The following is a 19,781-nucleotide window of genomic DNA, read 5'->3' as shown; positions in this document are numbered from 1 at the left end:
TTGAAATGGATTGTGAACATAACTTGGAATGGACTTTCCAAATGAGTATTGGGCTTGGGACAGAAATTTACTGAATGCAGTCAGAACAAAATAGATGTTGCAGCAGAGTCTTTGTGGGTAGATGAACTACTATGGGCCAAATAATCTTCCTAGCCGGTAATTATCTTGAGAAGTTCAGTCCATTGATGCAAAATCCCAAACCAGGAGCACCTGCAACAGATGCTTATTTTTAAAATTGACATGATGGGAATACCATGTGAGTATGGGGAGAGAGGCAGAAATAAAAACTAATCATTGTGCAAAATCCTTCCTCACTTCCTAACACATAATTTTTCTTTAAAATGTATACATTTTAAACCATATTTGATAATGTCTTTTCTCAAAGAAATCCACTAATTTGCAACGCTGCGTGTAAGGTAAGTAGTACCCCCGCTTTGCTTGGTGCAGTCGCTACCAGACAGCGCGGGAGAGAGAGTAGGGCTGCAGCTGCGTGCGCGCTCAGGCTCTGGAAGCGGTTGGAACGTAGCCGGGCAGAACGCGCGCTCCGGGGCTACAGGCGAATAGAACGTCCCCGGGCAGAGCACGCGCTTTATCCTCGCCTGCATTCGCGAGCAAAAGCAAAGGCGGCAGCAGCAAAAAGTAGTGACCGAGGCCTCTTTCTGTATTTGAGAAGGTTGGCGGCGCATTTTCATTCCATCCCGAAGAGGCCATGACTCGCGAGTATAAAGCCGGAGAGTTGATCTTTGCCAAGATGAAGGGTTATCCTCACTGGCCTGCCAGGGTGAGTGATACATGGGGGAGAAAGGCGAAATGCAACTCCAGGCTGGCGGCCTGTTTGTCATTGTAGTGTTTGCACCGTTCAAAAACATTTTTTTTGCTGAATTTATGCGAGCCGCAAGATGCATGCTCAGAAAGCCCTTCTGAGAAAGCAGAACAAGTCTTTATTTGTGTGAGTTACAGACTTTTTAAAGGCACTTTCAGCGTGCATGTATTTTACTAACCCCAGTACACGCTTGCAGAATTGTCTCTGCTGTTGAAGAAGGAGGCGGGGTGCTGAAATAAATGGAAATCTCAGTGTGCACGTGGAGTTCTGTTAACTTGCTGCACTACAGATTAAAAATTGGGTGGTGTTTCTGTTCGCATTTGTTTCATCAAAATAGGCAGTTGTATATTCCAGATAAAAAGAATTGATTCAGCAACCACACCGCCAAAGCAATCTTACTTATTCATCTAATAAACCATTATTTCCTTAGCGTTCCTTTAGTGTTCTTCCTATAGACTGTTGTTTTAAAACATCGAGGCTCTTTGTCTTTTGATTCATCTATTCTTGCCTCAATAGTGTCGAGACAATCGAAACTGTTCCTGTCATGTGTTACATTTGTGGTACCACAACTCGCAAGTGGTGTGCAATACTGTGTTGTTTTGATTCCATATTAAATATTTGAATATTTGAAAACTTTTGAAAGTTAGCATCACAAACAATACTGGCAAACGGTCCTGTTGCTGGACCAGTGAGTGTAAATACACCCTTGCAAAACAGTTTGGGGCTTGAGGAGACTAAGGGAAATAAAATATTATGGATTAACTGATTATTCTCTTTATGTGGATTAAAGAGAATGTAACCTGTACTCCAGGCTAATTTGCTTTCAATGGAGCAGATCTGAGAATTCTCAATTGAGTTGCCTAACCCCTAAAACAAAACCCTGGATGATATTCTCTTTTCCCATGTTAACATTACTATTACTTTGCACTATCTACTGTAAAATCTTACTGTCTCAAAGTTTCCTGGACCATAGCCTGTTTGATAACTCTAGTGTTGTTAAGTGGGAGCTCAATATGCTGAACTTTGATCTACTGAAACTACAAATTTAGTGATGCCAGGAACTTGTGCTCCTGGAGACAGCACTCTGGTTGTGATTACTGTCTGGTTTGTTCTGGCACTGGATTTGACTGATTTTAGAATTTCCTTGGGGGTATTGGATGAACTCTTGCCCTTGAGGAAGCATCATTGAGAATAGAACCATTGGGACCATATTGCAATAGCATAACAATTGTCATATCAAAATATAAGCTGCTGCCTACATCAAGGTGAGTCACTGGGAATGCAAGAGTTTGTAGTTCACTACAGAGAGTTCTGGCTACATTCTGGATCTTTATATCTTAGTTGAGTTCTTTGCCCCATCCTTCATGTCAGTGAGCACAATGGGACTCTTCCCATTTCAGCATGAAGCAGTCCCAGGTAGGTATGGCACAGCTAAGTAGCTGACATAGGATATATGGCACAGAAAAGAGCCATTCGGCTCAACCAGTCCATGCTGGTGTTTAGGTTCCATTCGAGCCTCCCCTATCTTCCCTCATCTAAACATACTATCATAACCATCTGTACCCTTTCCCCTCATGCTTGCCTAGTTTCCCCTCAATAAATGCATTTAACCACTCCCTGTGGTGTTTGAGTTCAAAATTCTTGGAAATATTTGGATAAAGAAGGTTCTTCTGAACTGCATATTATATTTCTTGGTGACTATCTTATTTGGCTCTAGTTATGCTCTTTCCATAATACTATAAGGCGTAGGAGCTAGAAGCAGGCCATTTGGCACATTGAGTTGCTCCGCCATTCAATGAGATCATGGCTGATCTGATAACCCTCAATTCCACTTTCCTGCCTTTTCCCCATAACCCTTGATTCCCTTACTAATTAAAAACCTGCCTATGTCAGCCTTGAATATACTTAACAACCCAGTCTCTATAGCCCTCCGTGATAAAGAATTCCACAGGTTCACTACCCTCTGAGAGAAGAAATTTTTCCTCGTCTCTGTCTTAAAAGGGCGACCCCTTACTCTGAGATTATGCCCTCTGGTCCTATACTCTCCCACAAGGGGAAACAGTCTCTCAGCAACTACCCTGTCAAGCCCCCTAAGAATCTCATGTGTTTCAATAAGGTCGCCTCTCATTCTTCTAAATGCCAATGAGTACAGGCACAACTTATCCTCACAAAATCCCTCCATCCCTGGAATCAACCTAGTGAATCTTGTCTGAATTGTCTCCAACCCGAACTGTTCACAGTATTCTAGATATGGTTTAACTAGTGCGTTGTATAGTGTTAACAAAAATTCCTTATTTTTATACTCCGTTCCCTTTGAAATAAAGGCCAGCATTCCATTTGTCTTCCCTATTACCTGCTGAACTTGTATGCTTTTTTGTGATTCACTCACGAGGACCCCCCAAATCCCTCTGTGCTGCAGCTTTCTACAGTCTTTCTCCATTTAAATAATATTCAGCTCCTCTATTCTTCCTTCCAAAGTGCTTAACCTCAAACTTCCAACATTATATTCCATCTGCTAAGTTTTTGCCCACTCACTTAACCTGTCTATATCCCTCTGCAGACTGTCATCCTCACCACTTGCTTTCCCACCTATTTTTGTGTCACCTGCAAACTTGGCGATAGTACATTCACTTCCCTCATCCAAGTCATTAATATATATTGTAAATAATTGTGGCCTCCACACTGTTCCATTCCACTGGTTACAAGTTGCCATCCTGAAATGTCCCCCTTATCCCAACGCTCTGTCTTCTATTAGTTAGCCAATCCTCTATCTATGCTAATATATTACCCCCAATACCATGGGCTCTTATTAAGTAGCCTTATGTGCGATTCCTTATTGAACAACTTTTGGAAATCCAAATATATTACATCTACTGGTTCCCCTTTATCTACCCTGCTTGTTACCTCAGAATTCTATTAAATTTGTCGGGCATGATTTCCCCTTCATGAAGCTGACTCTGCTTGATTATATTATGTATTTCTAAATGCTCTGCTTTAACATCCTTTATAACATTCTCTCTGTATCCACTCTATTAAAACCTTTCATCATTTTAAAGACCTTTAGGTCACCATTCAGCTGCCTTTTTCAAGGGAAGAAAGATCCAGCCTATCAAACCTTTCCTGCTATGCAGGGCCACACATTTCTGGTATCATCCTTCTAAATCTTCTCTGCGCACACCATCTCCAGTGCCTCTGTCCTTTTTATAACATGTCAACCAGAACTGCATTCAGTATTAAGTATGGTCTAATCAATTGCAGGTTCAGTGCAGGTTTAGCCTAACTTCCTGACTTTATGAATTCCTAAAGCCTAATTTTGGTTTGCTTTTTAAAAAAAAATTGCCCTTACTAACATGTGGTGCAGCTTTCACTCATTGGTGCACCTTCATTCCAAGATCCCTCTGTTCCCTGACCCCACCCAGACTTGCAACCTCCAAGTAATAAGTGACGCCCCATTCCTCCCACCAAATATACCACCTCATACCTACCTGTTGAACTTACTGGACAATTAATTGACAGATGAAGTTCAACATTCTACAAGATTATTCAAGCCTGCATAAAGCTGCTGCTTCTTTGCCCCATTGCCACCAATGTAACTTCCTTTATAAATCCAGCATCTATTCTGAGGGAGATTGAGGCTTAGTGCTAAACTAGGAGCCATTTTCTATTGCATAATCTAGTAAGAATTAAACTGAGACTGCTCAGGCTCATCTCACAATATGACCCTTGCAGCCAGTAGACAGAAGAAACTTTCATTGTATTAGTCTGGATTGGATTTGAATCCTGGTTTTGGAGGTGAAGTGTCTAACCTACTGCAGGACTCATATTTTGACAGCACCCCTCAAACCTGTGACATCCACCCTCTAGAAGGACAAGGGCAGCTAGTGCATGGGTACACCAGCACCTTCCATCATCCTGATTTAGACATGCATTGCCATTCCTTCATGGTTACTAGGTCAAAATCCTGGAACTCTCTATCTAGCAACACTATGGGGGTAGCTTCTCCACATGAACTGTACCAGTCCAAGAATAAGGCACCACCATCACCTGCACAATTGCACTAGGAATCAGCAATAAATGCTGGCCTTGTTGGTGATGCCCATATCCCAGAAATGATTTTATTTAAACTTTTGGCACATACTTTACTCTGTCTCCTGGGTTATACCACCCATTTTGGATATTGACTTGATAACAACAAAGGAATTTCCTCTGGCTGCAGTTGAAGTCCAGAAGCCTAAAGGTAACCTTTTGTTCTGCTTTGTTGCATTAATAGTTACTTTGGGCACAGGAAATCTGTAGATTTAACTGGGGTGAGCTGGAAAGCTTTGAGAATTGAGGAGAATTTCAACCGTACACCATTATCCAATTGGAACCAAGCCTGAAAAATGCAAGAATGGTTCAGAAAGCTCTGATCTACTGTACTCTTGAATAGATATTTTGTTTCTTTTCCTTTAATCATCCATCGATAAAATACTTTTGAGTTGTTTCTAGCTTTGTGGCAAACTACTATTATCACAGGCGTTCTCAGCTTGTAATCTGATAAGTAAAGGAAATGTCTTTTTGTTTCTTCAGATTGATGATTTTGCTGATGGAGCAGTAAAATCTTCAACAAATAAATATCCCATTTTCTTCTTTGGAACTCATGAGACGTAAGTAGTGATTTTTGGTATTCATTACATAAATTAATTTGAGATCTTGATTGTCTGTCAAGCCAGAATTCACACACTCATCCACTTTAAAGGGAAACAAGTAATATCACACATGGATGCCCCCTTATTGTTAAGTTTGGTGTCTTCTATAAAACTAAATGCATTGCTCAAGTGATAGTGTTTTGGCCTTGAGTATGAAAGTAGTGGGCTCAAGTCCTACGTGAAGTAGGCTGATACCTGTTGGTGCTGTCTTTCAGATGAGACATCAAACTGAGGCCCTAAATACCCCCTGAGTAGACATCATGATGTCATGAAAGTCGCTATTTATAAATGGAAGTCCTTTTTCTTTCTGCCTTTCTTCTAAAATAATTTTAAAGCCTCTTTGTGTACCTCTGAGTAGGTTTGTTGATGGAGATATTTGGTACAGTAACGTTAGTATGAAATTTCCCTGCTAATCACATTGGCAGTTAGCTGTTGAAGCATTTAATAAAATGTAATCATTGCTGTGAGATGGAGAGATTTACACTCAAAATTCCAATGAACTGGTAAAGAAAGAACTTGCATTAACTTTGTGTCTTTCACGGCATCCCAAATCTTTAAGCCAATGAAGTACTGTTAAAATGTAGATACTGTTGTAATGTAGGAAACATAGCAACAATGCGATAATGATCAGATAGTTGTAGGTTGAGACGGTAGGACGCCCATGCTCTTTTTAAAAAAAAAAAATCCTAAATTGCTATTTGATGCCCACCTGAGAGGGCCAATGGAACTGTGAATTAATGTCTCACCTTAAATCAACCTCTTGAAAGGTGTGAAATGTTGGTCAGCTTCTCTTATGTGATCAAGTCTGGAATGGCTTTGGATCCACTATCTTCTGACCCCAAGGTAAGGGTGCTATTGGTGAGCCACAGCTGGCTCCTAAATGTTTGTTAATAACAAGATTAGCAACAAGATGTGTGGAAAAGTAATAGTTGCTGACAATTCCCTTCCATTTATGAATTTTATATTGTATAGTTTTGTGTGGCATAAGGTAGACACTTGTACTGAAAGATTTGGCTCTGACCTAGAAAATGTCAAAGCTGAGCATACTTTAATTTTTCAAAACTTTTCAGTGCCTATTTGGGTCCACGAGACATTTATCCATATGAAGAAAACAAGGAGAAGTACGGGAAACCCAACAAAAGAAAAGGTTTTAACGAAGGACTGTGGGAAGTTGAAAATAATCCTACTGTCAAATTTCTAGGACAACAGGTACGTTCAGCAATTAATTGGTGCAAGACATAAAAGCAAGTAACAGAAAATAGGCATGAAACTTACTGTTATCAACGTACACCATTGAGTTGCTGTATAAGGAAATGGAAGGAGATTGGTTAACCCTGTCTGTCCTCCAGTTCCAAGAGTGACGAGGCTGGTTGAGCATTAATTATAATGGTGTAACTGATGAGGCAAAACAAGTTCTTGTATGTTTTGACAAATTACTTTATTCCCTATTTATAAAGCCCAGGATCCCATATGCTTTATTAACTAACCTGCTCTGCCATCTTCAATGATTTGTGCACGTATGCCCTCGGTCCCGCTGTTGCTGCACCCTTTTTAGAATTGTATCTTTTACTTTATGTTGTCTGTTCTCTTTCTTTCTACCAAAATGAATCGCTTCACACTTCTCTGCATTAAATTTCATCTGCCATTGTCTGTCCATTCCACCAGCTTGTCTATGCCTTCTTGAAGTCTGTCATTATCCTCCTCCATTCACAATCCTGACAAATTTTGCCACCTGCAAATTTTGTAATTGTGCACTATAACCCAAGTATAAGTCATTAATGTAAAGCAAGAAAAGCAAGGGCCCAACACCAAGTGCTGAGAAACTCCACTATATTCCTTCCTCCAGTCCAAAAAACAAAAGTTCACTAGTACTCTTGTTTCCTATTACTCAGCCAGTTTTGTATCCATGCTGCAACTATCACTTTTATTCCATGGACTCTAACTTTGCTGACTAGCTGATGTTGTCTTGCACTTCATCAAAAGCTTTTTGGAAGTCCGAGTACACCACATCAACTGCACACCCAGGAATAATTAGTACCCAGTCCTGTTCTTACTTGAGACAGGCCTTATCATTATATCATATTCCCTGTACCTATTTGCAACTGCCAACCTCATTCGCCATGCTTTGTGTATTTATAAACAAGCATTGTAAACCTGAATTACGCCTTGCACCGCATAATGCCTTGGTCTGATGCCACATAATGCATTACTATTTACGCCAAATTGCTTTTCAGATTTAATGAGGCAGTGATCCTATCTCACTTACTATAGTTGATGAAATCACTGTTTTGTAAATTAAATGCAAGAGGGGCAACAGGGTCTACTTAAGTGATATGTTAAAATTTAATTTCTTACTGGTGGAGAAATATTGGACTTCAGAGCCTGCATTGCTTTGCAGTATGGAAAGTACTGTTTAATTGGGTACATTTAATGGGTATATTCTGAGCAACATTCTAGTATTTTGTGCACTAAACCTGTATTTACTTTCATAGTGACATTACTTTCTTTATACAGATTATCGAAATTTGTCCCTTCACTGCATTCCCGCTCTTTCGAGCATGCTTTCTCTTGTAAGATGCCAACTGCTCTTTAGCGCCTTCTGCCAAATGGCTGTTCTTCATGTGCACTTGGAGAGTGAATGCTGGATGGTTAGTAATGACATTCTCTTTCCACCCCCGTCCTCCCCAAGCGCCCCCGCCTTTGCTGCTGCCTCTGTTAACTGGACAGATTGTGTTTAAAACTTTTTGATTTTCCGTGACCTTTGTGGCTCAGTGGTCACTGAATCATCAGAGGAATCCAACATTGGCACACTACTCTGACTAGCAATGCATAACATCTGGTGGGATGGAGGGGGGTGGTGATTGAAACTTGTTCCTGCAGTGTGTATTAACTATTTACAATATCTGGGGGTCTTTTTAGGGTTCTAATAAAAGAGCTCGCAAGTTGTCAACTGACAAAGATGCTGAAGAGGGGAAGGAAACAGGTGGTTCAAATCTGGGAAAAGAAGAGTCTGACGTTGTCAGTTCACCAGAGTTCGATAAGCATAGTGATGAAGTAAGTAGTCTGTATCATCAAATGATCATTGTGTGCGACAGTCTGCACTTACGAATATGAATTAAAGGGCACAGTGTTTGGTGTTACGTTTTTACTATATTTTGCATGGTTTCCTGTCTCTCTCTCTCTCTTTGGCTGTTTCAGACTACTCGTGTAGGTAAGACTTAGTTCCTGGCAGTTTGAATGTTTTCATTTCTAATATCCATCAGAATAACTTATCTAGTGCCTTTAACATAGAAAAACATTCCAAGGTCTTTCAACGAGGGTAATCAGACAAGAATTGACACCAAGCCAAATAAGGTTCTTAAGGTTAGAGAAGTGACAAAAGGAAAAAAGTTCATGGAAGCACTTTCAGTGGGTGAGACCAAAATGACTGAATGCTCTGACAGGATGGAGAGAACCTAGAACCATAGAATGATACAACACAAAAGGAGGGCTTCGGTCCATCATGCCTAGAACATGGTCTTTGAATGAGCTAACCATTAGTCCTACTCAATGCTCTTTCCCTGTAGCTTTGCAAATCTTATTTACTTTTATCAAAAATATCTCATTAAGCTTGTGGCTCTGGAGAGGAACCCAGTTTCTTTGGTTTCACCCAGTAACTTGTTATGAATCTTTAGTATATTTCTAGTAAATCTCTGAGCCTTTATGCCTTCCTAAACTGTGGTGCAGAATTGGATAGAGTATTCCAGCTGGGGTCCAATCGGTCATTTATGAAGGTTTAATATAACTTTGTTTTGTCACTCTTAAGCCTCTGTTATAAAGTGAAGAATCCTGTTTGCTTCTTTTAATAGCCTTTGCAACCTTTGCTTCCAAAGTCAAAAATTTGTGTGAGTATACCTTTAGGGGTCTGCTCCTGCACTCTTTAAAATTGTACTGTTTTGTTTAAATTGCCTTCCCTTATTCTTCATACCAAAATGCAGCACTCTGCACCACTGTGTTAAATTTCATCTGCTGTGTGTGTGTGCATTTAACCTAGTTTGTGTCCTCAAGTCTGTTGGTATCCTCCACATTATTTGCCACTTTCCAAGTTTTATGTCATCTGCAAACTTTTAATTTATGCCCTGTATACTCAAGTTCATCAATATACATCAAAAAGAGCAGCAGTTGTAATGAGGGACACCACTGTATATACTTTACAGCGCTCTAGAAAAACAACTGATCACCACTACTGTTTTCTTTACCGTAACCGATTGTGTATTGCTACTGACATTTTAATTCTTTAATTCCATGGGCTTCTATTTTGCTAACAGGTCTATTATGAAGTATTTTATCAAATGTTTTTTGAAAGTCTGTATTCACAACATTAGCCTTCAAAGAAATTGTCAAGTCATGCAAATACAATTTGCCTTTAACAAATCCAAGTAACCTGTTAATTATTAACCTATATTTCCCACGTGATAATTTTGTCCTGGATTATTGTCTCTTCAAGTTCCCGTACAATGACGTTATGGTGTCTGACCTGTAATTGCCAGGCTTTATCCTCTCTCCTTTTTGAACAGGGGTCTAACACTTGCAGTCTTCTGAAGAACATGGCGACAGTTAGTACTATCTACCCTTACCTCGAGTCAGGCCAGTAATGTTGCGACGTAGGAAGAAGTTGCAGATAGTTTGGGATGAAGCTGTGGAAGACTTTCAATATAAGTCAGGACTTTGTTTTGTGTGTTTAGAGACCAGGATCCAATGGAGGTTACCATAAGACATTGGAGCAGAAATTAGGCCATTCGGCCCATGGAGTCTGCTCCACCATTCAATCATGGCTGATAAGTTTCTCAACCCCATTCTCCCGCCCCCTCTCAGTAACCTTTGATCCCCTTACCAATCAAGAACCTATTTATCTGAGTCTCAAATACAATCAATGACCTGGCCTCCACTGCCTTCTGTGGCAATGAATTCCACAGATTCACCACTCTCTGGCTAAAGAAGTTTCTCCTCATCTTCGTTCTAAAAGGTCTTCCCTTTACTCTGAGGCTGTGCCCTCGGGTCCTAGTCTCTCCTACTAATGGAAACATCTTCCCCACGTCCACTCTGTCTAGGCCTTTCAGTATTTTGTAAGTTTCAATCAGATCCCCCCTCATCCTTCTAAACTCCATCGAGTATAGACCCAGAGTCCTCAAAGGTTCCTCGTATGTTAAGCCTTTCATTCCTGGGATCGTTCTCGTGAACCTCCTCTGGACCGTCTCCAGGGCCAGCACATCCTTCCTGAGATACGAGGCCCAAAATTGCTCACAATATTCTAAATGTAGTCTGACCAGAGCCATATAAAGCCTCAGCAGTACATCCCTGCTTTTATATTCTAGTCCTCTAGAAATAAATGCCAACATTGCATTTGCCTTCCTAACTATCGACTCAACCTGCAAGTTAACCTTAGAATCCTGGACTACGACTCCCAAGTCCCCTTGCACTCCAGATTTCTGAATTCTCTCCCCATTTAGAAAATAGTCTATGCCTCTATTCTTCCTACCAAAGTGCATGACCTCACGCTTCCCCACATTGTATACCATCTGCCACTTCTTTGCCCATTCTCCTAACTTATCCAAATCCTTCTGCAGCCTCCCCGCATCTCCAAAACTACCTGTCCCTCCACCTATCTTTGTATCATCTGCAAACTTAGCCATGATGCCCTCAGTTCCTTCATCTAGATCATTAATGTATAAAGTGAAAAGTTACGGGATATAGGATGGTGAGAAAGCAAGATCTGGAACAAAGTGGGCAGTGGAAGTTTGGATAAGTTAGTTTGTAGTTGAGGGTGTGGAAAGTTTGGCTGTTTGCAAGAGAACTGTATGATATGAGTCTTGACGTAGTCTCGATAGTTTATTAAGTAATAAACCTGATAATATCTGACTAATCTATTCTAGGTAAGATCCATTAGTCCTCTTGTAGTGACTTCTCTGGTATATTTTAAATATTTTTAAACTTACACATTAACAAACAGTGAAATATCCAAATTCCAGTTATCTGTCCCCTCGAGTAATCCAGCACACACTTCACCAGGAAAGTTTAAATGCAGCTTTTTTTTGCATTGTAATTGCCTTTATGACAGGCCTAGAGTATTACTGAACTGTGCAAATTTAAACTAAAATTTCGGTACTGCCAGGGTTCTCTTTTAATTTATTAATTCACTGGATGTAAGTGTCGCTAGTATGGCTGGCATTTATTGTTCCTCTTAGTTACACTGAAGACCTGGTAGTGACTCTTGATTTATTCTTTGTTGCAGTTTGATACAACTATGAAACTTGCTAGGCCACTTCAGAGGGCAGTTAAGAGTACAACTGAAATTACACCTCGTCCAGAATAGTTAAGGGCAGCAGGTTTTCTTTTTAAAGGGATTGTCATAAAAACCCAGCTAATTTACTAAAGCCAACAGCTTCAAGGTCACTAAGTATCAGGTTTTTATTTCCAGATTTTCTAAATTGAATTCAAGTTCTCAGACTGCCGCAGTGGGATGTGAACCTGTATTCTCTTGATTTAACCCAGACCTTTGGATTATCAACACTATGATATCGCTCTTTAAATTAGATTTGGAAAGTTCCACTTTAATCCAGATTTCATATGATAGTCTCCTGTTATTTTTCATCCTTCCGGGATGTTACCCACTTCAGACCAACTTGGTAGTTCCATAGTAAATAGATTAATATGCCAAACTAACCCTCTGATTTGTTCACCCAGCTCCAAAAATGAAGTTGTGCCTCAATGTCCCTGCAATGAGGTTTGTAGCATGCAACAGTGGGTCTTCTGTGGTTGCCATCCTCTTGTTGCCACTAAGTGGTCTGAAGCATCATCTGAGATTAGGATTCTGCCGCTTGATATTTTGGGTGAAATGCATAATTCTTCTCTTGTTCCCAGAGGTGAAGCTGTGAATCATGTCCATTTAAGCACACTCTCACCACAAACCTGTTGCTTTCCAATCTATTGCATTTGAGCAGGCAAATCCTCTGCTGGGGAGCTTTAACTTGTGTCTGTATCTGATCCTAGAATTTGAGGTGGCTTATGTAATGCTTGAAGTAAATACCTTGTTCTTCCCTGGAATCCTAGGTCTCGGTTTGTTTATGCCCCCAAGAGAGTGCATTTAAAGAAAAACATGAAATGAAATTTATTTAAATTGCTGCATGTTTAAGCTTGAGGGTTCTTTGTTCCATTTTGATGGCTTATTGTTGTTTAATAGGACGCTTCTGCAAAGAAAACTGCGGTAGTGCAGACTCCAAAGAAAGGTGCCAAGAGGGGACGAAAGAGAAAGGTACAAGTTTTATTGGTTTGTACGAATACCTAAAGGGATTTGCCAGTTTCTGTGCTGTCTTTTGGGTCAACAGTGAGCACTAATCTGGTTCTGATGTTGAGTACCAGCACCTAAATCTAGCCTTATTGGTCAAATCCATTTGAGTGGGTTAAAATATACTCATCTAGTATAACATGTTCTTTAAATGTTAAAATGTAGTATTAATTGTTGCATTACAGAACTGATTGGATGCTGCTGTTCTGGTGTCTGTTTACATTGGACTGAGTTGTTCCAGGACCTAGCATGAAACTACTTCCAGAGATTGGTCCGGACAAACTAAACCTATCTAGTGCATAGAATGGGTTCACACTGACCACCCAACCTTGTTTGTTGATCAGTTACATTCCACTGATGACATATATGCTCATCAATGGATGGGGGTGTCAGATCTTACGTAAACCTGCTTTTTTGCTTCCTAAGAGATGCCTGGCCTCTGCTTCGTTCTTTACCATGAAGTACAGTTGAGTTATGGAACACACAGAACATGGGGTCTTACTTAAACCTTATTTTCTGTGAAACAATATATTAGTCCTCCCACCTGCAAAGCTGTTGCATCATAACTCATCTGTGATGTGTGATGATGATCTTTCAGTGCATGGCCAATACAGACTATCTTCCTATATATACCTGCACGTACAGTATACAGGGAAAATTAAAATGCGTTCCCATCATATATCCTGTTCGCAGGTTTATTCAAGACTGAGTTCATTTTTAGTCTGAAATGTATAAACTTTTTTAAATTTAGATTGACCAAGTAGAGGTTGGTTCAGAATCTGAACCTGAAAAACAGAGTGCCAAGCGGAAGAAACAAGGTGCGTACGTAATCTCTTCCAAACTTTCAGTAGAGCTTGGTTGAACTAACACAGATTGGCCAAGTGTTGCAAAAGTGTGGCAAATTTGCCAATCAAGGAAGAAATGTAATTGACAAAAGACAAAATATTGCAGACATCTTAAATATAAACAAAAAATGTTGGAAATACTCATACCTGAAAACTTCTGTGGAGAGAGAAAAACAGTTAACTTTTCAAATCTGGTGCCTTTTTGTGAGGGCTGGAAAACATTACAGATGTAACAGGTTTTAAACAAGTATAGGTGCAGGGAAAGTGGGGTTGGGAAGTGGAAAGAACAGAAAGGAAAGTCTGGAGTGAAAAGCAGGTTTGATTTAATGAACAGAATCATTACCAGCACCTGCTGCCTGAAAGAATAGGAGCAGTGGTTATGATCTGAAAATATTGATCTCAGTGTTGAGCCTGGATGGCTGTAAAGTCTCCAGTATATTTCACTGGAATGGTGCAGGTGCCTGGAGTCAGAGTTCAGAGTGGGACAAAGAATTAAAACGGCAAGTGATCAGAAGCTCAGGGTGACACTTGGGGACTGATCAGAGGGGTTTAGCAAATGATCACCCGACTTGCATTTGGTCTGCCCAATGTAGAGAGGACTGCATCATGGACAGCAAATACACAAGTACAGGGTAAAGTGCTCCACATTGAAGGAGTATTTGGGACTCTGGACGGTGGGAAAGGAGGTAAAAGGACAGGTGTTGCATTTCCTGCTGTAGGAAATGGTGGGGTTGTTGGAGGTAATGGAAGTGGACGGGGGTGGTTGTGAAAGGAACATTCTTCTGAAAATAGTGAAAAGGGGTGGGGAGTGAGAGGGGAAGAAGTGTTAAGTGATGACATCAGACTGGAGATGGTGGATGATCATCCATTGAATGTTGAGACTGGTGGTGTGGATGGTGAGGTCAAGGAGAACTATATCGTGACTCTGGAAGGGAAGGAAATGGGTGAGAGAAACAGTACAGGGATTAGAGCTTGTGGCAGAGGGCCCTGTCAACTATCATGAATGAGAATCTTTGGTTGAGGAAGGAGGAAGACCTATCGGAAGCATTGGTGCGGAGGATGGCTTTGTGAGACCAGATGTGATGTAGAGTGATGGAATGGAGTCGCACTCCCTCTTCTGTGGGAGTCAGTGGGCTCATAGGATTTGACAGCCACCCTGGAATTGAAGATAGAGAAATCGAGAAAGGGATTAGACAGAGACCATGTGACTATTGTTATTTTTCAATTTGGGTTGAGATCAGGAAGTGACAGCAATACAGTCATCAGTGTACTAGAATGAGAAGGGTGAGGGAGAGAACCTGAGTAAGACTGGAACAAGAAATATTCAAGTATCCCACAAAAAGGCAGACATGGCTTTTGGGTTATGGGTTCACAAAAAAACGCCTCCTTATTTCTAAGAAGTGTGGAGTCAAAGAATTTCTTCAATGTAAGAACAGTTTCAACCAGGTAGGGAATGATAGTGGTGTAAAAAGATCCCCTTTCACCACCGCCCTCTGCCTGGCTGAGGAAGTGTTTATTCTTTGTCCAGCAACGTGTGACATCACGAAGCTAAAGCATTGTTTTCATCAGTAAATTGGATATTTTATGAGGGCTGGGGTATTTGGAGAATATTTTTCTGCTAAAGTGAAGCTATGTCCTTTTTAAGGTCATACATTTTAGTTGCTAAGTAAAAATGAGCTCAGAACCCATGGAATTTAATTGCTGTTTGATCAGGAATGGTTTCAGATTTGAATGAGTTTGTCACTGAAGATATGAGGTGAGTGACTGCTATTGACATTATTATGACACAGCCAATGGTAATGGCTGAGCTGTTCAAATTGGAAACAGCTATTTCCAAAGGGAAACTTGAAACAACTGTCATAACCAATTTTGCAATTTGTATCAAAAACAGTAAATGCTGGAAAAACGCAGCAAGTCTGACAGCATCTGTGGGGAGAGAAAAACAAAGTTAAGGTTTTGAGTCTGTATGACTTCTTCAGAGCTGAAGAGAAGTGTAAATGTGATGAAATTTATACTGTTTAAGGGGGTGGGGCAAATGGAACTGGATAGAAGGCCAACGATATGTGGGGACAAAGGAGGGATTGACAAAGATGTAATGAACTAAAGGACAATGGGATTGTTAATGGTAGTGCTTAGTGCTTAAAAAGGTGCTAATAGTGGCATAAAGATAAGAAAACAATGATTATAGCAGAACAAGGGTAGGCATTGTGTAAAAGAACAACATGGAACAAGTGAAAAATGGCCATGTCAGTGGTGGTTGGGAAAAATAGGATTTTAAAAAATGGGATAAAAAAGGGATGAAACAATGGGCCTCTGTGTGAGGGCATCTCCTGTGCCTCGGCCCTCACACCGTCCCCTCCCTCCCAGAACCACAATGGGGTCCCCCTTGTCCTCACTTTTCACCACACCAGCCTCCGCATTCAAATAATCATCCTGTGCCATTTCCGTAAACTTCAGCATTATGCCACCACCAAACACATCCCCCTCCATCCTCCGCCCTTGTCAGCATTCCGTAGGGACCGTTCCCTCTGAGACACCCTGTTCCACTCCTCCGTCACCCCAACACCTCATCCCCTTCCCATGCAATCGCAGAAGGTGCAACACCTGCCCCTTTACCTCTTCACTCCTCACCGTCCAAGGGCCCAAACACTCCTTTCAGGTGAAGCTTCACTTGTACCTCCTTCAGTTTGATCTACTGCGTCCGCTGCTCCGCAAGCATGTCTCTGACCTTCTGGTTGCATGCCATTTCAACACACCATCCTGCTGTCATGTTCACGTCTGTCCTATGCCTGCTGCAATGTTCCAGTGAAGCCAACGTAAACTGGAGGAACAACACCTCATCATCCAATTAAGCACCTTCTGGACTTAATTGGTTGAAGGGTCATGAGGACTCGAAACGTCAACTCTTTTCTTCTCCGCCGATGCTGCCAGACCTGAGTTTTTCCAGGTAATTCTGTTTTTGTTTTGGATTTCCAGCATCCGCAGTTTTTTGTTTTTATCCCTGGTAAAGCACACTCTGGACAGTCACATTCAAAATGAGCTGCTTTCAGTTCTGGGCCCATCAGACAGCGGCTTGAGGTTTACAGGCTGGAGGCTTTAGATCTTAGAATCCCTCTCCTTTTACCAACAGTCTTCTCTTCCTTAATGCATGTTTTCCTTTTTGAATGCAAATTTTCATTGTATTACTATGTCTTTTGAACTTTACCTCTTATAATAATAAGACCCTTCCATAATACTCACTTTATTAGTAATCCATGGGAAAAATAAATACACACACAGTTTCTGAGCTTCACCTGATTGTGTGTAATACTTCACTCCCTCTCTTTGAATCCAAGCTACGCTAGTTTATTTAAAGAAAAATGCAAATTGCTTTCATGTTTAACATTTCAAACCTACTTCTCTTCTATACATCAAAGCCTCTAATTAAGACGACATACATAGACACCACTAAACTCTAAATTTTAAAATAATTTCCAAAAACATTATAGACATTATTAAATCAGCTTGACAACATCAATGCAGCATTTGACTGAGTGTGGCATCAAGGAGCCCTAGCAAAGTTGAGGTCAGTGGGAATAGAGAAAAACTCTGCGCTGGTTGGAGTCATAGCTAGCACAAAGGAACATGGTTGTGGTTGTTGGAGGTCAATCATCTCAGTCCCAGGACGTTGCTGCAGGAGTTCCTCAGGGTGGTATCATAGGCCCAACCATCTTCAGCCGCTTCATCAATGATCTTCCCTCCATCATAAGGTCAGAAGTGAAGATGTGCAATCATCAGCAAACAATGTTTAGTATCATTCATGACGATTCAGATACTGAAGCAGTCTGTGTCCATATGCAAGAAGACTTGGACAGTGTTCAGGCTTGGGCAGTAAAGTGGCAAGTAATATTCACGTCACACAAGTGCCATACCATGACGATCTCTAACAAGAGAGAATCTAACTGTTTTCTCTTGATGTTCAATGGCATTACCTCACTGAATTCCCCACTGCTAATATCCTGGGGGGTTACCATTGACTAGAAACTGAACCACACTGGCCATATAAATACTGTGGCAGGTCAGAGGCTGGGAATTCTGCAGCAGGTAATTCACCTTACTCCCCAGAGCCTCTCTATCATCTACAAGTTAAGAGTGTGATGGAATACTCTCCACTTGCTTGGATGAGTGCAGCTCCCACAACACTCGAGTAGCTTGACACCAACCAGTACAAAGCAATCCACTTGATTTGAACTGCATCCACCACCTTAAACATTCACTCCCTCCGCCACCGATGCACAGTAGCAGTAATGTGTGCCATCTACAAGATGCGCAGCAGCAACTCCCCAAATTTCCTTCAACAGAGCCTTCCAAACTCACAACCTCTACCACCTTGAAGCGCAAACGCAGCAGATACCTGAAAACATCACCACCTGCAAGTTTTCCTTCAAGCCACACATCATGCTGACTTAGAACTATATTGCTATTCCTTCACTGTCGCTGGATTGAAATCCTGGAACCCCCTTAGCAGCAGTTGTACCTATACCACATGAACTGTCGTGAAGGCAAGTCATGACCAACATCTCAAAGGCAATTAGAGATAGGCAACAAATGCTGGCCTAGCCAGTGAAGCCCATGTCCTGTGAACGAATTAAAAACAAAATCTCAGCCCGCAGCTCAGGAGCACTTAACATTTTAGGTTTTGTTCTTTAAATCTATATGTCAGAAGTCAAATGAAATGTCTTTTGCAGTCACACTCAGATTTACCATCGAATTTTTTTTTGTGAAGAAGTGCAAACGTCAGGGGAGAGACAGCTGGGTGAAAGCCTTTGAGCTGAAATCCAAAGCCATCTTAATGTTGAGATGCAGCTTAACATTCAGTTATGTATCCAATAAACTTTGGAGTGTTGGAATTGCTGCATAAGAAAAGATCACGGCTCATCTATTTCAATCAACCTACAACAGACCTAGGGATGAAGAAAAGCTCAGTGGTGGAGAGCAAATGGTTAATCTTTGAAACAGGCTCCCTAGAGTGGCAGTGGGATCGGAGTGCTGATTTGTTCAAAAGTAAATGAAACAGTTCATTTGGAAAATAATATTTTGGGATACTGTATGTGAGCAATGAGATATGATGGAGATAAGTATGGTGGCGAGCTTTGAGAATCATCGGCCCAAAGTCACTTGTTCTTAAGCGTGCTATACTTGCAACAAAGATACTTAGTATCATTTATGTTTGAATGAATCAATACTATTTGATTTCACCTTCATTCTAGGGAGCTTGACACACAGATTAACCACTTGTGGACTGACCACTTGCTCACTTAAATGCTTAGGCAGGCTAGTTTTGAATTTTACTTCTCTTCAAACAGAGGCCATGTTCTCTGGCTCTACTGTTCTGAACAAGATGAAATAGCTTGTCATAGTCTTAATTACCTAGTCTTTTTTTAGAATCTTAAAAGCAATCATATCACCTCTCACTCTTCTATTTTTCCACTGAGAACGTACCAACTTTGCATAATTGTCTCTCCTAATTTAACCCCTCAATTCATTCTGCTTACCATCTCATATGTCCTTTCTGTAGCTGTACTGTTTCTTTGGGTACTGTAGCGATCGGAACTGATGCGCCATGATTTATATAGTGGCAGGATTACCTCACTATTTGGCTTTTTAATATATCTAGCATCTAGTTTGCTTTACTCAGTGCTATTGAACAAATAGCTTCAATTTATGGTCAATTGGCCCACCACACCCCACTCCCAATCTTTTTACTTTTCTTTTAATTTAGGTAACAGTTCCATCTCGAATTTTGTTCTCATCTGGTTTTTGCACTGAATTTGATCTGTTATTTGTCTTGTCCAATCCGCGAGCTTATTCAAATATCCTTGTAGTTTGTCTGTCGTCTTTGGTTTTGTAACCTAGCGTTTTCATTAGTTAAGTATCCGCAGAATTAGTTACTGTGCTTATGATTCCTAGCTTCATTTATGAAGTGGAACTCCATTAGTAACATTCTGCCAGGCTGAAACAAAAACAAAAATAGCTGGAAAAATTCAGCAGGTCTGACAGCATCTGTGGGAAGGAAGAGTTAACGTTTCAAGTGCAGACTCGAAACGTTAACTCTTTGTCTC

At 40.8% G+C, this 19,781-nt stretch overlaps 1 protein-coding gene across 1 annotated transcript in view; it reads left to right on the top strand.

Annotated features, from left to right (window-relative positions):
* The first annotated feature begins 566 nt into the window (after nt 1-566).
* The window catches only part of psip1a (PC4 and SFRS1 interacting protein 1a), a 42,084-nt gene continuing 22,869 nt past the window's right edge, over nt 567-19,781 (top strand). Inside the window, exons 1-6 of the mRNA XM_041185428.1 lie at nt 567-781; nt 5,393-5,469; nt 6,582-6,720; nt 8,431-8,565; nt 12,731-12,802; nt 13,587-13,653. Coding sequence (XP_041041362.1) covers nt 710-781; nt 5,393-5,469; nt 6,582-6,720; nt 8,431-8,565; nt 12,731-12,802; nt 13,587-13,653 — 562 coding nt within the window. The 5' untranslated portion in view covers nt 567-709. The remainder of the gene's footprint in view (nt 782-5,392; nt 5,470-6,581; nt 6,721-8,430; nt 8,566-12,730; nt 12,803-13,586; nt 13,654-19,781) is intronic.

The sequence above is a fragment of the Carcharodon carcharias genome, chromosome 4 (genome assembly GCF_017639515.1).
Source record: "Carcharodon carcharias isolate sCarCar2 chromosome 4, sCarCar2.pri, whole genome shotgun sequence".
Lineage (NCBI taxonomy): Eukaryota > Metazoa > Chordata > Chondrichthyes > Lamniformes > Lamnidae > Carcharodon > Carcharodon carcharias.
Note: the sequence above shows the minus strand (reverse complement) of the source record. Positions and strands in the feature narration are given on the sequence as shown.